The 12,177-nt window shown below is 37.3% G+C and overlaps 1 protein-coding gene across 5 annotated transcripts in view; it reads right to left on the bottom strand.

Annotated features, from left to right (window-relative positions):
* The window catches only part of DMD (dystrophin), a 2,236,200-nt gene that overhangs the window by 1,533,103 nt on the left and 690,920 nt on the right, over nt 1–12,177 (bottom strand). For all 5 annotated transcript variants that reach the window (XM_082680764.1, XM_082680765.1, XM_082680763.1 and 2 more), the window contains one exon: nt 11,321–11,502. In XM_082680764.1, the coding sequence (XP_082536890.1) occupies nt 11,321–11,502 (182 nt within the window). The remainder of the gene's footprint in view (nt 1–11,320; nt 11,503–12,177) is intronic.

Here is a 12,177-nt window from a genome sequence, read left to right as displayed (position 1 = left end):
CGTGCCCCAATCCGGGAAGATCCCACATGCCGTAGAGCGGCTGGGCCCGTGAGCCATGGTCGCTGAGCCTGCGCGTCAGGAGCCTGTGCTCCGCAACGGGAGAGGCCACGACAGTGAGAGGCCCCCGTACCGCGAAAAAAAAAAAAAAGTTCACTGCAACAAATTCATTTAACAGATTAAAACTACTTAAGAAATTAATTCATTTATTCATCCATTCATTCAGATATTCACATGTGCAATGTGTTAGTCACTTCACTTGGGAGAAAACAACCCACCCATTTGTTCAGCAACTCTTTTGCTCTATTCACTCCCACATATGTTATCTCATTTCCAGGTTGGAACAGACATTTGAAAGAGAGAGACAGAAAAAAAAAAGATGAGCCAGAGTTGTCAGACATATTTTTCTCTCCAGCCAAAGTGTTGATGGTGATTCACAATTATTTCCCATGTTATGGCTTGTATTTTCACCCAGAGACTATTCGTATCTCTCCTCCTGCTGATGTAAACCAGAACACAACTTCACTTGGCCTCCTTACTGACTTACTTTCATTTGTTTTTCCCTCACCATCACAAAGGTTTTAGTTTCCCCCTGCATGTCCTAACCACAATTATCAGAGAAGTTGATGGAACTTGCTGTGCTTATCTTTATGAGTCCTTGTAGAAATGTCAGTAAATCTCTTTTGCTCTCTGCAGGTTGCATTTTTCAATCAAATTAATTAGCTTATTCATTCTTCTGTTTTCCCTACGCCAGTAGTCTTCTTGTACTTCCACAGAGTGAAGTTTTGTCTTTTTCTTCTCTCTCCCTCACCTCCCACCACCCAAAGGGTATTCTACAGCATAAAAATGAAACAAAACAAAAATCATTTTGCCTACTCTTCTGAAGGTTTCCAGCTCGAGCATGTCAACAGATACTGTCTTGTCTTAATTATTTTATTTTAACTATGCAATCAATGGCACTTAGTTCTTTCATTTCAATCTCATAAACATTGTTAAAGATTGGTAATTGACCAACAGCAGCATGTTTATGTCAAGGTAGTGTGTGGCTAGAGATATCTTAACAAAGTTCTTTACTATATTAGCCTTTGCTTCATTATCAATTCATGTCCACGAAGATATCAGAATTGAAGAGGAAATAAATTAATAAGAATCCAATGAGAATAGAATAAAATGGAGAAAGAAAGGAAGAAGCATCTACATATTTATGTTTTTACTTACATTCCTTTGAAAGGAATATTTTTAAATGTTTCAATAATAAAATTATAACTTCAAATGCAATTTTTATCACACTGCTCATGTTCCCTTGCCCCACAGAAAACATTCACAAACAAATCCTTTGGGGGAAAAAATGAGCAAGGGAATTAGAACAGGCTGGAGGAAAAAAAGAACAAAAAAATATATATGAGGCATAGCTATACAGTATGGTTAAAATAATTAACCTACGGCTACTCATCTTATTTATAATGATGATAATTCTTTACATTTTGTAATAATTTTGCATTCATAATCTACTTTTCATACCCTATCTTGGCCAGTATCTTTTAGAGGTGTGCCAGGTTCTGTGGAACTGCCACTGTTCCAGAAATCAGTAACTGAGGACCACAGAGGGAAAGTATGTCGCCCAGTTCACATAAATATGTGTTTGAGAAAGGGAGACCTTATCCCTTAGGCAAATTAGAGTAGATTTAGCATAAGTTGGAAATCAGAGCATTTTGTTACCTCTGTATTTTTAAAATTTCCTGTTTTGTTTGATAATTGTTAATGGTTTGTGGGATAAACAGCATTTCCTAGATACAACCTGTATAAAGGTAGCGTCTGTATGTATGAGGCAAGGATGCCTGTTTCCAGGGGGAAAAAAAAAAATCTTGACTGTTAGAACAGCAAAAAAGAAAATAAATACAGCAGGAATGGTTTATAAATTAATGACTGGGCTAAGATAGTAGAATACATGCATGTATTATTACAACCACCTCCTGGCATAAGATACTAGCATCTCTTACCTGGGCTATGGCACTGATTATAACTGCCCTGTCTTCTTCTAGTGGTATTACCGATATTTTCTTTACCTGTTTTTCCCCTACTTAAAACCTTTTGATGGCTTTTTCTTGTACTTATGCTAGAACTCAAAGCCCTTGACTTTACCCTGACACTGCAATACACGACAAGACCCCTACGTATATTTCAACCCCATCTCATACTTCAGCTATCTAATCTTCCCTCCTGCAACTCTCCAGCTATGCTGGCCTTTTGGTTCCTCTATCAAACCAGACTGTCCCTATTTTAGGGCTTTTGCATTGGCTGTTGCCTCTGTCTGAAGTGTACTTCCTCCTGATCTGTATATGGTGGTTCCTTCTTGTCATTCAAATTTCAAATTAAATGGCACCACCCCAGAAATAACATTCCTGGGTCACAAAGGCTAAGTTAGCCCCTCAAACTCAAACTCTATCACATTACATTTTAATCTCTTCAAAAAATGTATTCCTATCTGATATTTTTTGTGTATATGTGTGTGTGTGCGTGCGTGTGTGTGTGTGTGTGTTTTAATTTTACTGGATGTCAGACTCTCTAGAGCTTCTGGAACCTTGCCTCTTGTGTTCATTACTGTATCCCCAATGCCTTGAAACGTAACTGATATTTTGAGGCAGTCCATTAATATTTATTAATATTTGTGTGTATAGAGATACAGATGTAGATAGTATTATATACATATACACACACTATTACATATATAGTGTTTATATATATCACAATGACTATATATTGAATGTAATTTGATTACTGTTCATAGATATGTTGGTAGATAACTTATAACTTACAAGTGTAAATATTCATAGATTTTAGTTATCAGTTTATCTGTATTCCCAGGCAATTTTTTTACTTTTGTGATAAGACAACAACTTAAGAATTCTAGCTGTCTTTGGTTATATCTCATAGGCCTAGAGAAACCTTAATTATCATTCCTCTCACCCTAACTCTATGCTTAGGCAGGGGTAATGGCTTCTGACTGGGTCTACCCATACCCTATCTTTCTTTGTGGGAGCAAGTTGAAAGGTACGGACTAATCTATTTTTTGTCTGTTAGCAATTTACTATGCCTTCCTACTCCTAAGTAGTCATATGTTTGGAAACAATAGGTAATGCTCCAAATTGAAGCTAATCATCAACATGGCCATGATAGCAGAAACCGAACAGGTAGCAATGTAGTAAAGCATTAAATAAAACCTCACATTATATTTTTTTAAATACTGGCAACATCCTATTGTTATAATCAGCTTTTGATTCCTCTAAAACAATCTATCAAAAGCCAGGTCCTCCATAGTTTGCATACTGGCTTATCTCATTTAGAATTTTATGCATGAAAACCCACAGAGTTAGTGAAAGTGGTGGGAGAAACTTACTATTATTTACAAACTCACAAGAAATTTCTGAATTTGCTTGGCTTAAAAAATCCTTTGTGTATGTGTATCTCAACAAATTGTCCAGACAAGTCTATGTGCTACAAGCAGTTCTGTATTAGTGTCTCATTTTAAAACCTCTATTATGTTTTAACAAAAGCTATGCCAGCTAAGAGGCTGCCCTTACCTTCTTGCTAATCATTCTAAAAGCTTAAATACAAACCGAAGTCCCCCAAACTTCCCTAAGGACAAACTATACTTTGATGTCAATCTTAGCTCAGTAATATTGATATTTCAGGTTTTACATCCTCCAGCAGGATGGAGGTGAGGAAATTACACATATATGTGTGTGTACATGGTCATCCATGCATGTGTGTGTGTGTTGTCATCCATCACCTAATGGTAGATATCTCTTTAACAAGGGAATTTTTAAAAATTAACCTGTTTTTAAATGTTATAATAACAGATTAAAAACTTGGGATTTTAACTTTAGACTGAATTCACCTTTTCTCAACTCAGTCTCAAGCTGCAATTAATTAACTGTTAGTATGAATAATTAATCCCGTATTGCTAGTCCTATTGAAAAAAGAGAGTGAGGAACGATGGAGGTATTTAACCTCCAGAAGAGGATGGCAAAACAGAATGCACGAAGGAAAAGAGGGTGGTGCCACTATGGGAAAGGCAGTAAAGGAGGAGGTTTGATTTTAAAGACTTTCAAATTTTATCTGAGGTTGCTCTGTTTAAGTTGCACAAACGGGTGCAAACAAAAGTTGCAACCTGAAGAATGATGGCATATGACCACAAGTAGGAGGCTCTATATCTTATGATTTATAATAATAAATGGGTGGCATAAACTAGTTGAGCCTTGGACATGGGGGGGGAGACTTAATAGTTATAATATGGCTATTATAATTCTCACATCTAGGGTTAGTTACAATCGTCGAAATGATCACAGCTGGGGGAAAAGTCAACATGCACAGACTACTATCTCCAGGTTTAGAACAACAATATTCGTGAAAATTCTATCTTATATATGCTTTATTTATTCTTTCAAAATACACGAGCTTAAAAATGTGTTTTTCGAACTCCAGTTCGTTTCAGGACCCAGTTTGGGGAAAAAAAAAGATGCTCAGAGTCTGAAAGCTCGTGACGCAAAGCTGCTGAACGAGTACCGGGATCCGAGGGGACGTCCCCACACCTCAAGAGGCAGCGAGCAGGCAGCAGCTTCAGGGAGCTCAGCAGCTGTGTGGATGAAAGGCTCTTGGTGCTGCAGCCAGGAGTTACTGCTGTGCCTCTGAGGTGAGAGAGCCAACTTCAGGACACTGGTCAACAAGAGACCTCCCAGCTCCACGTAATATCGAACGGCGAAAATCTCCCAGAGATCTCCATCTCAACACCAACACCCAGCTTCACTCAACGACCAGCAAGCTACAGTGCTGGACACCCTATGCCAAACGACTAGCAAAACAGGAACACAACCCCACCCATTAGCAGAGAGGCTGCCTAAAATCATAATAAGGCCACAGACACCCCAAAACACACCACCAGACGTGGACCTGCCCACCTGAAAGACTCAGCCTCATCCACCAGAACACAGACACTAGTCCCCTCCACCAGGAAGCCTACACAACCCACTGAACAAACCTTAGCCACTGGAGACAGACACCAAAAACAACGGGAACTACGAAACTGCAGCCTGCAAAAAGGAGACCCCAAACACAGTAAGATAAGCAAAATGAGAAGACAGAAAAGCACACAGCAGATGAAGGAGCAAGATAAAAACCTACCAGACCTAACAAATGAAGAAGAAATAGGCAGCCTACCTGAAAAAGAATTCAGAATAACGATAGTAAAGATGATCCAAAATCTTGGAAGTAGAATAGAGAAAATGCAAGAAACATTTAACAAGGACCTAGAAGAACTAAAGAGGAAACAATCAAAGATGAAAAACACAATAAATGAAATTTAAAATACTCTAGAAGGGATCAATAGCAGAATAACTGAGGCAGAAGAATGGATAAGTGACCTGGAAGATAAAATAGTGGAAATAACTACTGCAGAGCAGAATAAAGAAAAAAGAATGAAAGAACTGAGGACAGTCACACAGACCTCTGGGACAACATTAAATGCACCAACATTCGAATTACAGGGGTCCCAGAAGAAGAAGAGAAAAAGAAAGGGACTGAGAAAATATCTGAAGAGATTATACTTGAAAACTCCCCTAATATGGGAAAGGACATAGTTAATCAAGTCCAGGAAGCACAGAGAGTCCCATACAGGATAAATCCAAGGAGAAACATGCCAAGACACATATTAATCAAACTGTCAAAAATTAAATACAAAGAAAACATATTAAAAGCAGCAAGGGAAAAACAACAAGTAACACACAAGGAAATCCCCATTAAGGTTAACAGCTAATCTTTCAGCAGAAACTCTGCAAGCCAGAAGAGACTGGCAGGACATATTTAAAGTGATGAAGGAGAAAAACCTACAACCAAGATTACTCTACCCAGTAAGGATCTCATTCAGATTTGATGGAGAAATTAAAACCTTTACAGACAAGCAAAAGCTGAGAGACTTCAGCACCACCAAACCAGCTTTACAACAAATGCTAAAGGAACTTCTCTAGGCAAGAAACACAAGAGAAGGAAAAGACCTACAATAACAAACCCAAAACAATTAAGAAAATGGGAATAGGAACGTACATATCCATAACTACCCTAAATATAAATGAATTAAATGCTCCCACCAAAAGACACAGACGGGCTGAATGGATATAAAAGCAAGACCCATATATATGCTGTGTACAAGAGACACACTTCAGACCTAGGAACACATAAAGACTGAAAGTGAGGGGATGGAAAAAGATATTCCATGCAAATAGAAACCAAAAGAAAGCTGGAGTAGCAATTCTCATATCAGACAAAATAGACTTTAAAATAAAGACTACTACAAGAGACAAAGAAGGACACTACATAATGATCAAGGGATCAATCCAACAAGAAGATATAACAATTGTAAATATTTATGCACCCAACACAGGAGCACCTCAATACATAAGGCTAATAGTAACAGTCATAAAAGGGGAAACAGGGGATTCCCTGGTGGCGCAGTGGTTAAGAGTCCGCCTGCTGATGCAGGGGACATGGGTTCATACTCTGGTCCAGGAGGATCCCACATGCCGTGGAGCGGCTGGGCTCATGAGCCATGGCCGCTAAGCCTGCGCATCCAGAGCCTGTGCTCCGCAACGGGAGAGGGTACAGCACTGAGAGGCACACGTACCACAAAAAAAAAAATTAAAAAAAAAAGGGGGAAATCGACAGTAACACATTCATAGTAGGGGACTTTAACACTCCACTTTCACCAATGGACAGATCATCCAAAATGAAAATAAATAAGGAAACACAAGCTTTAAATGATACATTAAATAAGATGGACTTAATTGATATTTATAGGACATTCCATCTAAAAACCACAGAATACACATTTTTCTCAAGTGCTCATGGAATATTCTCCAGGATAGATCATATCGTGGGTCACAAATCAAGCCTTGGTAAATTTAAGAAAATTGACATCGTATCAAGTATCTTTTCTGACCTCAACTCTGTGAGACTAGATATCAATTACAGGAAAAGATCTGTAAAAAATACATGGAGGCTAAACAATACACTACTTAATAACGAAGTGATCACTGAAGAAATCAAAAAAGAAATCAAAAAATACCTAGAAACAAATGATAATGGAGACACAACGACCCAAAACCTATGGGATGCAGCAAAAGCAGTTGTAAGAAGGAAGTTTATGACAATACAATCCTACCTTAAGAAACAGGAAACATCTCGAATAAACAACCTAACTTTGCACCTAAAGCAATTAGAGAAAGAAGACCAAAACAACCCCAAAGTTAGCAGAAGGAAAGAAATCATAAAGATCAGATCAGAAATAAGTGAAAAAGAAATGAAGGAAACGATAGCAAAGATCAATAAAACTAAAAGCTGGTTCTTTGAGAAGATAAACAAAATAGATAAACCATTAGCCAGACTCATCAAGAAAAAAAGGGAGAAGACTCAAATCAATAGAATTAGAAATGAAAAAGGAGAAGTAACAACTGACACTACAGAAATACAAAAGATCATGAGAGATTACTACAAGCAACTCTATGCCAATAAGATGGACAACCTGGAAGAAATGGACAAATTCTTAGAAATGCACAACCTGCCAAGACTGAATCAGGAAGAAATAGAAAATATGAACAGACCAATCACAAGCACCGAAATTGAAACTGTGATTAAAAATCTTCCAACAAACAAAAGCCCAGGACCAGATGGCTTCACAGGTAAATTCTATCAAACATTTAGAGAAGAGCTAACACCTAGCCTTCTCAAACTCTCCCAAAATATAGCAGAGGGAGGAACACTCCCAAACTCATTCAATGAGGCCAACATCACCCTGATACCAAAACTAGACAATGATGTCACAAAGAAAGAAAACTACAGGCCAATATCACTGATGAACATAGATGCAAAAATCCTGAACAAAATACTAGCAAACAGAATCCAACAGCATATTAAAAGGATCATACACCGTGATCAAGTGGGGTTTATCCCAGGAATGCAAGGATTCTTCAATATACACAAATCAATGAACATGATACACCATAATAACAAATGGAAGGAGAAAAACCAGATGATCATCTCAAGAGATGCAGAGAAAGCTGTCAACAAAATTCAACACCCATTTATGATAAAAACTCTCCAGAAAGTAGGCTTAGAGGAAACTTTCCTCAACATAATAAAGGCCATATATGACAAACCCACAGCCAACATCGTCCTCAATGGTGAAAAACTGAAAGCATTTCCACTAAGATCAGGAACAAGACAAGGTTGGCCAGTCTCACCACTATCTCTCAACACAGTTTTGGAAGTTTTAGCCACAGCAATCAGAGAAGAAAATGAAATAAAAAGAATCCAAATTGGGAAAGAAGAAGTAAAACTGTCACTGTTTGCACATGGCATGATACTATACATAGAAAATCCTAAAGATGCTACCAGAAAACTATTAGAGCTAATCAATGAATTTGGTAAAGTAGCAGGATACAAAATTAATGCACAGAAATCTCTGGCATTCCTATACACTAATGATGAACAATATGAAAATGAAATTAAGGAAACACTTCCATTTACCACTGCAACAAAAAGAATAAAGTATCTAGGAATAAACCTACCTAAGGAGACAAAAGACCTGTATGCAGAAAATTATAAGACACTGATGAAAGAAATTAAAGTAGATACAAACAGATGGAGAGATATACCATGTTCTTGGATTGGAAGAATCAACATTGTGAAAATGACTCTACTACCCAAAGCAATCTACAGATTCAATGCAATCCCTATCAAATTACCAAAGGCATTTTTCACAGAACTAGAACAAAAAACTTCACAATTTGTATGGAAGCACAAAAGACCCCGAATAGCCAAAGCAATCTTGAGAAAGAAAAACGGAGCTGGAGGAATCAGGCTCCCTGACTTCAGACTATACTACAAAGCTACAGTAATCAAGACACTATGGTACTGGCACAAAAACAGAATGATAGATCAATGGAACAGGATAGAAAGCCCAGAGATAAACCCACGCACATATGGTCACCTTATCTTTGATAAAGGAGGCAGCAATGTACAGTGGAGAAAGGACAGCCTCTTCAATAAGTGGTCCTGGGAAAACTGGACAGGTACATGTAAAAGAATGAGATTAGAACACTCCCTAGCACCATACACAAAAATAAGCTCAAAATGGATTAAAGACCTAAATGTAAGGCCAGAAACTATCAAACTCTTAGAGGAAAACATAGGCAGGACACTCTATGAGATAAATCACAGGAAGATCCTTTTTGACCCACCTCCTAGAGAAATGGAAATAAAAACAAAAATAAACAAATGGCACCTAATGAAACTTCAAAGTTTTTGCACAGCAAAGGAAACCATAAACAAGACCAAAAGACAAGCCTCAGAATGAGAGAAAATATTTGCAAATGAAGTAGTTGACAAAAGATTAATCTCCAAAATTCACAAGCAGCTAATGCAGCTCAATAACAAAAAAACAAATAACCTAATCCAAAAATGGGCATAAACCTAAACAGACATTTCTCCAAAGAAAATATACAGACTGCCAACAAACACATGAAAGAATGCTCAACATCATTAATCATTAGAGAAATGCAAATCAAAACTACAATGAGATATCATCTCACAGCGGTCAGAATGGCCATCCTCAAAAAATCTAGAAACAATAAATGCTGGAGAGGGTGTGAAGAAAAGGGAACACTCTTGCACTGCTGGTGGGAATGTGAATTAGTACAGCCACTATGGAGAACAGTATAGAGGTTCCTTAAAAAACTACAAATAGAACTACCATATGACCCAGCAATCCCACTACTGGGCATATACCCTGAGAAAACCATAATTCAAAAAGTGTCATGTATCAAAATGTTCGTTACAGCTCTATTTACAATAGCCAGGACATGGAAGCAACCTAAGTGCCCATCATCGGATGAATGGATAAAGAAGATGTGGCACATATATACAATGGAATATTACTGAGCCATAAAAAGAAACAAAATTGACTTATTTTTAGTGAGATGGATGGACCTAGAATCTGTCATACCGAGTGAAGTAAGTCAGAAAGAGAAAGACAAATACCGTATGCTAACACATATATATGGAATCTAAGAAAAAAAAATGTCATGAAGAACCTAGGTGTAAGACACAGACCTACTAGAGAATGGACTTGAGGATACGGGGAGGGGGAAGGGTAAGCTGGACGAAGTGAGAGACTGGCATGGACATATATACACTACCAAATGTAAAACAGATAGCTAGTGGGAAGCAGCCGCAGAGCACAGGGAGATCAGCTCGGTGCTTTGTGACCACCTGGAGGGGTGGGATAGGAGGGAGACGCAAGAGGGAAGAGATATGGGAACATATGTATATGTATAACTGAGTTACTTTGTTATAAAGCAGAAACTAACACACCATTGTAACACAATTATACTCCAATAAAGATGTTTAAAAAAATGTGTTTTTCCCCTCCCTATTGTCACACTATAATTTAGTACTGGAATAACAATCCTCCCAGCATATCTAATGAGTTTCTTTCGTCGTATTTTAAAGGTTTTAATCTTCATAAATAATAGCTTAGTAAACTTAAGGCTCTTGGACAATTTCTTTAGCTTAATGTATTCAAATCCACAGTTGGCACTTCATTTCTTTTCATTTAAAAATAAATCTATCTTGTCTCAATAGGCTCTACATGAATACACACACCTAACAATGTAAATCAAAGCACTACATTCAAAATGATGAGATCTACTTGTTACCTTTATAAGAAATATGTCATTTTCAGAAATGTCTCAAAAATTCTTTTTTGATTAAGTCAATATATATTTTTAAGATAATTCACAATCATGCAAGTACTTGAAGAAGGATTTCCAAACACAGGAGAAACTTTTTTCAAGAGGATTTCCATAAACATATGAGAAATATTTTAAGAGCTTTTCCTTCAGAAGAGAAGTTTCCTGTCAACTGTACCTAATATGTGATTTTATGTGCATGATTTCCTGTGTAAACTTCACGTCTTCTATATGCACATTTTAATTTCTGGAGAAAACTTGGAAAATATTAACTATGACAACAACTTTAGGAACCTTTAAAGTATAGTTCTGTAGATAGTGGTTCTTCTCTCCAATATCTCCACTTTGATTACAAAAGTGAAAACCAAAATATAACAGACATGAAAATCTAACCAAAATGCCCCCTGAGGAAGAGCTGCATACTTTAGGAAAGAACTGAGAATCCTAACTTAAAGAAGAAACTGCATCAAAATAATAGTAAGATTCTAAAACTTGCTACTATTAGAAATTAAAAACAGACTTACTTGCTTTGTTTTTCCATGCTAGCTACCCTGAGGCATTCCCATCTTGAATTTAGGAGATTCATTTGTTCTTGAACTTCAGTTTCTTCATCTTCTGATAACTTCCCTGTCCCAATCAGCTGACTTCCCAATTGGAGAACATTGCCAACCCGTCCTTGATGGGATGTCAAATCCATCATGTACCCCTGAGAAAGAAAGAAGTTGATGAGAGTTGACACTGTAGGGAAATCATTATGGTTTTGAATCTTTTTTTTCTTTTTTTTGCTATTTTAAATTTGTAGCCTATTTAAACTTTATTCCCAGTAAAAGTATTTTAATTTTTAAGAAAACTTAATACTGTTTTTAATAAGAATTAAGGAAAATTACTAGCTTAGGTCAACTTCTGCAGAAGCAGACCCTGAGATCAGGACTTATGTGCTAGTGATTTATTAAGGAGGAGATCTCAGGAGAGATCTACAAGGGAGCCAAAGAAGCAGGAAACAGGACTGGGGAGGGGAGGAAGCCAAGTAAGTGTGTCATCTCAGGAAAAGTCTCCCACTGAGAGTAGTTCAGTCTGATACCCCACAGGTACTCTGGAGTGTAAGTTCTATCTCAGCATTGACCTTGACCCAAGAGAAGGGAGTTGGCCTTTCATATTCCTATATGAGTCTTTGGCAAAATCTAATCTCAGCATCTTCAAGTGTTATTCTCCAAAGGACAACTTCCAAAGCTGGCTACTGGAATGCCAAACACATGAACGTTTATCTTGTTTCCTTCTCAAAATAAACACTAAATTATCAAAATACAAGGATCTTATAGAGTAACTGAGGAAAACAGAGAGACTTATCATAAGTCATATGCCTTATTTCATTAATCAATTT

This window comes from Grampus griseus, assembly GCF_964374135.1.
Source record: "Grampus griseus genome assembly, chromosome: X".
NCBI classification, from domain to species: domain Eukaryota; kingdom Metazoa; phylum Chordata; class Mammalia; order Artiodactyla; family Delphinidae; genus Grampus; species Grampus griseus.
Note: the sequence above shows the minus strand (reverse complement) of the source record. Positions and strands in the feature narration are given on the sequence as shown.